Source organism: Tigriopus californicus, chromosome 12 (assembly GCF_007210705.1).
Source record: "Tigriopus californicus strain San Diego chromosome 12, Tcal_SD_v2.1, whole genome shotgun sequence".
In the NCBI taxonomy this organism is placed as follows: Eukaryota; Metazoa; Arthropoda; class Copepoda; order Harpacticoida; family Harpacticidae; genus Tigriopus; species Tigriopus californicus.
Window position 1 is genome coordinate 11,189,466 of NC_081451.1, and position 8,187 is coordinate 11,197,652.

Genomic DNA, 8,187 nt, shown 5'->3' on the forward strand with positions numbered 1-8,187 from the left:
AAGGGGGTCATTATATCGTGTTAGAAACATAGTTCATATTCTTGAAGCATTATTAATGCCAAGAGGTAGAGGAGGAAGGCAAAGCAGATCGGTACATTTAAGTGCATTTCCAATTCAAGTTTTAGATGACAGGCGCAGCCTCTTACTTTTGACTGTATTTAGACTACGGAAAAAAGAGTCCGAAAAAATCGTCGAATAAGACAGCTAAAATTAAGGAAATTTTCCAAAATGGTAAAGAGAAAGGGCGTTCAACTTTAATTTCTTTTATAAAACTAAAGCATTATAACGGCCAAATTATCATTTGCCGAAAAACGGCAAGGCATTTATTCAAATATTCCGAAAAAAAGTAAAACTCTAGGTTTTTACGTGTAAGACTTTTTTCCTAGGGCCTATTCAAAAATATTCTTGCAGTGCACACGCATAAGTTTTCGTAATGCGTAAACAAGTCTGGGTAATTATCATAATTAATCAAATATATTTATTGCCATTGAATGTTTTTGTTTCAGATCTGGTAAGAAAAAAAAACGAAAATAAAAGTGAAAAATCTGCAAATCTAAAATATATATTTTTGGTATTTCTGTGCACATTTAAGTATTTTTTACATATTTTAGGTGCATATTTTGGAGAAAGATCATGCAGATGTCCCAGACCTCTTGTGATAACACTGAATGCTTAATGAAATAAGTTACTCAGTCTATTCATCAGTTGCACTAGTTTTACCAAGGGGCAAAAAACTTTACGGTCACGGTGTAAGTGCAGAATTGAGTAAACAATGCAATCAAGACTTACGACACCGATAAATATAATATCGCTTGGCACTATTGCGAAAATGCAAGGAGAACTTGCGACCTTTCCAGAAATGTCCGCGATATTGTCAAGGAAAAATGAATTTGTTGACTACTTTTTTATTGGCTTTTCTAACCGCTTCAGGAATTTAAAAGTGTTAAAAATTGTAATAATTACCTGCTTTTGGCCCATTTTCTTTGAAACGATCCATCAGAAAAGGCAAAAAGATTCACCAACTTTCTTTGAATTTGTAATATCAGCGGCTATTCCAGTCTATGACTAAAGATGTACGAGTATAACCATTTCTTGAGGTTGGTAGCTGAGGCCCAATCTGAACCAAAATGTCGACTACATTGATCGTAAATTGAGTTATTAGTGCCGAATATGGCTTGAAGGCTAATCAGAATGATAAATGTATGTTGTGCAAGTGTTGCAATCAAATTGTGCCGGATTCCCATCAAATTTTAGATCGTATTTTTGCAATGAGTAGTGATAAATTTTATCAACAAAACAAATGAAGAACAATCATTTGTTGGTTGAAAAATAATATCTAAATTGTTCATTTTTGATCAGTCCTGTGCCTGCAAAGCCAGCCATGTTTTATTGGAGCAACTTGTACGCTGATTTCAAGACAAAACTGATTTCAGAAACTGAAACAATCAAGTTACCGTGATTGATCTGAAAAGCCAAAAATCACCATTGATTCCTTTAGAAAGCACTTGTCTTGAACAAAAATTGAATTTGAAAAAGAAAATGATTGTAGCTTTCAGCGTCAGTTTGCTCTTTTTGTGGTAGCTTTTAAACCAAGAAAAGCATATTCTCTCGGTATGATTCAAAAGGTCCAACAACCAAGAGATGAAAGATTCAAAACTAGAAAGAGCAGATTAGACGACATAACCATTTACTGATACAATCTATAGCAATCATTGAAAATCAGGGGATTAGTAACGAAATTGCTGTAATTCGTTCCATTTTTCGAAAAAGGAATTGTGATTCCGTTACATTCTATAATTGTGTTATTGTAACGACCCCACAAGTAAAAGAATTTCTCATTACCCGTTCTTTTTCAGCTTCCAGAGTGGTCCTTCATTTTTCGCTTAACTCATGAGTTGAGGAAACTGAAGGCTCAACAGAAATAGCCATTTTTTGCGATTTCCATGTGTTATATTATGAACAATGAAAGCATTTAAAATTGTGCTTGCTCCTAAATACTCTGAGGGTGTTCTTGGTTTTAAATCTTGTTGCATTTCCTACTTAATTATTTACATCTTCTTAATCAAATTCCGTTGGACTGAAGACCTGATTCAGTGCAATTGTCAAGCAGTGAACATCCTTCTTTGGTTTGAGTATGATGCATCAAATTTACAAAGCCTTCACATTTCCACAACTTGAGGCAGGCATCAAAGTGGGAAGCTTTACCGGCTTGACAATGTCTAGAAAGATGCGTCATCTCGATGCTAGTGACATAGGCAATGCGACGGTGAAATGACGAACCCGAAAAAACTCCAAAAAGCAGTGTTTCTCCTTCAACCAAACCAAGTTATTGATATGTTTTGTACTAATTCAGACAAACCCTACATTCAAAAAGACGTCTTAATTGTACCTGTCTTTTAACAAATTGAATGGTGGTTAAAAACTTTTTTAAAGCAATTGAAATCATATTAACAATGCCTCACTGCACCCACTGTGGTGGCTCACACTTGTCTAGCCGAGACGTTATGCCTGAAAACAATCAAATCTAATAAGCATTTTGTTGGCTGAAAGACCACTCCAGCATCTTGGAGAGCTTGAAAACCTTGTCTGAGAAGTTTTAAATGTTCGGATGTGGAAGAGCTGGCTATCCAAGAGTAGGAATAAGAAAGGCAATCTATGAATTACGCCATCAATTACACATTGGAAAGTTAGTAAGCATTCGCAAAAAGCTATAAAGCCCAAATAATGTGATTACTACGGTCATTGGCATGTCCCCCTCGGCCATTGATTTTGTTCCTCCGAGTTCAGACATGATCAGGGGTGTTAACAATGAATGAAGTTGTGCCTCAGATCTGCCAAAACACTTCAAGAAGAACGTTTTTCTGACTGGAACATTGGTTGTGATTTGCCGGTCAGGATGGGTGGGTTGTCGGAAAAATGTGCTATCTGGTTGATAGTTCGATCTCATTTGGATGCTCTACGGCAGAGCGTGCCCCGCCCGTCTCTCACCACGTGAAGTCCACAAATAGATGAAAGTCATATTCACTCACAAGATCATCAAGGTGATCAACGAAATGATATCCTAGCACACAGTCACTTCAGTCACGGACTTCTAGAGATATGGACTGCAAACGGAAGCAAAAATATCCTATCTCCTAAACCGCTCATCTTATAAGCACTTCATACGACCACAAGATCTTGTTGAAAACATGAACTCAGCCAAGTTTGAGCCTAAACCTATGCTTAGGGAACTCAGGAGACATGTTCAAAGTTATGTAGTAAACACTACATAATATTTGAATTTTCAGCCTGCTCTTGGTCAGCTAGATAAGCTTTTGACAACAGAGCTTTGAAACGATCGACTTTGTATGTAAATGATATAAAACCGACCTACCGTTAATTAAAGTGATCTACGTTCCTTATTTTACTACGTGGTTATGACCAAGAGCAGGCCGATTTGCCGGGAAGCTCGTTCGCAGTCCATATTTCTAGAAGTCCGTGCTTCAGTGAATCAAGAGCGAGTGTTCTGTATTGATGGGGATCAAACAAAAAATCACCGGAGGTTGCAAGTAGGACTACCAATTGGTAGTCCTACCAATTTACATTTTCAATGGCATACGGCATTACTGGCGGAATGTCGAAACCCCATTAGTTAATCACAAAAAGTGACCCTGATTTTTCTTCGATCAAACCAGGGTCACCTTTTTGGTCAAGCCTAATATTCCTTGATACGTTAGAAACGGTCCGTGCTTTGACTTTCCTAGCTTTCTGGCGAACCTGATTTTGCAAATTTGTCTGATCCCATCACTAATGTTCTGTGCAACACTTTTGTTTTGAGGTTTTTTCATCGCCCATGATCACCTGCTTTCACGAACCAATTGGCAAAAATCAGGCAAAAGGAGATGACGCGTCTTTCATATGAGTGCCATTACGCGTGAGGACTACTTGAAGCAAAACACTCAGTTGATTTAGAGAAGTATGGTCTTGATGGGGCACATCATTGTAATAAGGGCCCTTATTTGCAACGTCACACGGCCCAAAGGAAATGGGAAGAGGCACGATAGATTGCTAAGTAAACTGCTCTTGCCTTGCCTTGAACGTATATCTTTTCCGGACATTATGTGACCCGGGGCACTAATTATAAATAAGATCTTGATATAATTAGCCCAGAACAACGCAAACGTTTTATTATTCAATAAAATCCAATTGGCCCAATCGGCCTTTTATTTGGTAGAGGCTGAATGTCTCGTAACCTCGAGAGATCTGGACTAGCTCTTTTCACAACCATAAAATATTGGTCATCTAAATCTTAGGACAATTAAGGAGTGACTAGTACCGCCAATATATTTTTTTCGAGTAATATTTGTGTAACGAATTACTTTTCTTGACCAAAGTAATAGTAACAGTAATTGGTTCCTTTTATTGACGAACGACTAATGCCCTGTTGAACACAAATCTTTATTGATGTTTGTTCATTCACCCAATCGTCTGCAATCTTTTGCTGGACTAACTGGACCGAAGGCCTGTTTTGTAAGGCTCGTACCTCGGAGTTAGGGGGCTTGGACGTCAATCTGTATGAAATTGCACTCGCTCTGAGTGAGGTTCAAGCCTTAATTCAGAAATACGAGCGGTTAAAAGACTCGTCTCAGCTCAATTAGTACAAGATTAGCTAATCTGACGAGAATTTTCTAAACTCTCGTGCCTCTGAGATAAGGCTTGGAATTTTGATACTTCCTCACCATTTTGGCAAAGGTATTTTTCATACCGGTTAATGTCCAAGCCCCCAACTCCAACGTACGAGTTTTAAGAAACAGGCCTCCGGACTCGTAATTTGGTGTATCATTTCAAATACCTGCTTTTCAATACTCTTCTATGACCTGTAATATTGAAAAGGTGATGCAGGCACTAACTTTTAAGCGGCAAATGGCTTTGAAGACTTTCACAACCTTGCAATTTTTTCCTGTTCAATTGGTATGTTCGTCTCGACTCGTGCGAATCAACATGAGACATTTTCTTGCAATGTGTTTCTTTCGAGTTATCCAAGCCCAATTTGGAGTCCCGACCGATCAGTTATGTTTCCATTCCACACCAATCTCCCCTGCCATATTCGAAAAGGACAAAATAGACGAGTTTCCTAACTCTGGGTTTGGAGTCATATTAGTTCATTAACTGACCTTCACCCTTGACCTTCAATCTTTGTTGCAGCTCTGTCACCCAATGTGCCATTCAATGCACTCGTTTGAGAAATTGTTCTCGATTTATGGATGACGGAAATAAATGTCATCTTCTTCAGAAAGCTCCCTTTCTCCACGAAGTGGATAGAAACGGCTCACTTGTTCATGTTCATGAGATCCAAGGCAAGTTATAACATAGCTACTGATTCTAAGGATCTCAGGCAAGCAGTTAAGTGGACAAGAATACAAAAGTCTGACCCAAAGGCAACTTAAACACGCCTAGAACTAGTATGATTTGACAAAAACTGGAACAATAAAACAATCGAAAATAGTGTGGGTAGTTAAAGCTTTCAATTTAAAAGAATTGGTGCGAAATAAGTCTAATGAGAAGACCAGTTGAAGCCTTCGGCACAACAATCTTTGTACATTTTCGTTAGTTGTTCCAAAAGATAAAAGTTGATCTTAGTTTTACAAAGTAAGAAAGAAAATGGCTGCTGAAAACAATCAATTGTGCTTTCTTGTTCAAATATCGCTTAATTGTTATTTCAGTTCACCCCTTTGTAATTTGACACTGAAGCAATTGAAAGAAATAAGCCCTCCTATTATCAAACTGTAGAATAAAGGCCGAATCGAGGATTGTTTTAACTTTTATAATATTCACTTGCATTTTTGTAGACTTTGCGCCTTCGTTAATTTGTTGTCTATTCTCACAAGAGGGTAAAAGGTGAAAAACTTGTGATTTTTACGCTGCATATTATACTCTTTACGTAGATTTTTTTTAACTGACAGGAAGTTTTATGGCTATCATTTTCGCCTTACCAATCTTTCTAAAGTTTTGCAATACTACAAAAAAAAGGAATGCAAGGGTGATCTTCGTAAACTGCGACTGTTTCATTAGCTCAACAATCTATTTAATTCCATTCTCCGGACAGAATGGTCACACATCATGATTTTGGGCGGTTATGTTACTGACGGAGGCGCCATAAATGACATTGAGGTTTTAAATCTGAAAACCATGAAGCATTGTTCAAATCCCTTCCAATTACCCGAGGGTCGCTACGGTGGGGCAACTTTCATTCTGGATGGACACCTCAATTACGCTTTGGGTGCGGATAACGACGGCGAGAGAACGGACACTTTTCAACTCGATTTCCGTTACGGAACATGGAAAACTACCAACCTTTTGACTCCACCAGTGGTTTATTCTATATCAACTCAGATTGATCCCTCAAGGGTTCTCTTGGTTGGCGGACAAAACGTTTCGAGAACAACTATTGTGCATTCTAATGGATCCGTCTTTTCCGGACCACCATTACCGCACGACGTTTTTCGGCATTGTGTTTTGGGTGTGGATGAGCAACACATTTTTGTGGCGGGTGGAGTGAAAACAGGCATTGGCCGAACCAAAGATACCCTGGTGCTCAATTGGTCGGAACAGGTATGGGTGGCACAAGACCCAATGGTCCATTTCCATGGGTCCGTCGCTTGCGACACTTTTTTGGATGTCAGTAATCGGTTGAGTATTCTGGTGGGTCAGAGTTCTTTTGAAATATTCACTTGGTCGACGCGGAAATGGCGAGAAGGTCCCGAAATGCTCGAGGATTACATATGGGGAAGTATGATACGATTTGATGGCATCCTACATTTCATGGGTGGGAAGGAATCATCTGGATCTGCTAGGAGCAGAAAAATCTTTTCATTCGATCCAAAACACGAAACATGGTCAAGAGTACCGTTGGATCTACAAACAGGGCGAACCAGTTTTGGGATTGCTAAGATCCCACCTGGTGTTGTGAACTGTTAAGCGGAGGCACCTATAAATAAAATCCCTGTGAGTTAGAGTGCCTTTCTTTTACGATGGAAGTCAAGTCAAAGATGCACACGGGACGCCGTCTTTGAATGAATGAATGAATGAGTTATTTATTTCTGGTCGCAGGAACACGAGATATACAGCTTTAAATGTTTATGGTTCCTATTGATCGACCTTGCGGATTATCATATTCCACGTCACATGAAGATATGTTTCACAATGTCTTTGTTGCTTCTTTGGATTCATATTTGTTATTACTGACTAGATAGGTTCCAGGCCTTGATTATACTTTTCACTTTAGCTTTGTTTTCTTCCTCCCTGATGTGCACAGGCGGTCTTTCCCAAATTTCAACAATTCTGGTAATAATTGCCTTCTTGCTTGGTTGCATGGGGAGGGCAGGCTCTTGACGATCTATGGCCTGTCTTCTTTTCACCCGCATGAACCTCCATTCGTCCAGTTGTAAGTGGATGATTTAACCAGTCTTTTCCACAATGCCAAGCCAGCAGAGCTATCGCACGCATTGCAATAACGTATATAGAAACCTGGTTTGTTTTCTGTAGAAGTTCTTTATATTCCACGTGTTTTATTGTTGGTATATTCAGGGCAGCTTTCATGGCCGCGGAGTGGAGAGAACTTATCTTCCTCAAGACTGGATCATTCGAGTCGAGTGCGTCTGAAATGACCTCAAGCCCGTATCTGAGTTTTGATGTAAAAAGTGGTTCAATCATTCCTACGACCACCACTGATGGAAGCTTCCAAGCTAAGCGACGCAGAATCCCGATTCTCTTCCGTAACTCGGGCTCCAAATTATTTACATGGCACTTCCAAGATAGATTTTTGCTGAAAGCGAATCACATTATCCGCCTACTTACAAAAAAGTAATGTTTCAATCTGAAATGTGACCTAATCCATTACATATTTAAATATCTCAACTATCTGTGCCTTAATTCAGTATTTAGACAGAGGGGTAGTGATCAGACTTTGAGGACTAATACCCAAAACTCCACCAACTCAATCCTATTAGAAGCGAGCATGTGGAATCGACGTTTCTCCATAACCGTTTGACTGGAGACTGTTGAGCACGACCTTGATGGATATCAAGGTCCGTTTGATATCTATTGGCTTGTCAAACTCCGGCTTCCCCAAGAATTTCGTAATTTGTTGAACAAACGGGTACTCATGAATTGTATTTCATCAAACAAATGTTTATCTACTTTTGAAAC

General features: G+C 39.0%; 1 protein-coding gene across 1 annotated transcript; it reads left to right on the top strand.

Moving 5' to 3' along the window:
- Nucleotides 1-4,721: 4,721 nt before the first annotated feature.
- Nucleotides 4,722-7,847, top strand: LOC131891721 (uncharacterized). Its single transcript, XM_059241355.1, has 3 exons — nt 4,722-5,123; nt 5,185-5,336; nt 6,086-7,847. The coding sequence occupies exons 1-3, from the start codon at nt 4,852-4,854 to the stop codon at nt 6,955-6,957; spliced, it is 1,296 nt and encodes a 431-aa protein (XP_059097338.1). The 5' UTR covers nt 4,722-4,851; the 3' UTR covers nt 6,958-7,847.
- Nucleotides 7,848-8,187: the final 340 nt, after the last annotated feature.

Excerpts from the sequence above, each read along its gene's own strand:
- LOC131891721 (XM_059241355.1), top strand. The coding sequence starts at position 4,852 with ATGACCTGTAATATTGAAAAGGTGATGCAGGCACTAACTTTTAAGCGG. Across the intron at positions 5,124-5,184 it reads GACGAGTTTCCTAACTCTGG|CTCTGTCACCCAATGTGCCA; the intron begins GTTTGGAGTCAT and ends TCTTTGTTGCAG. Across the intron at positions 5,337-6,085 it reads TCATGTTCATGAGATCCAAG|AATGGTCACACATCATGATT; the intron begins GCAAGTTATAAC and ends TTCTCCGGACAG.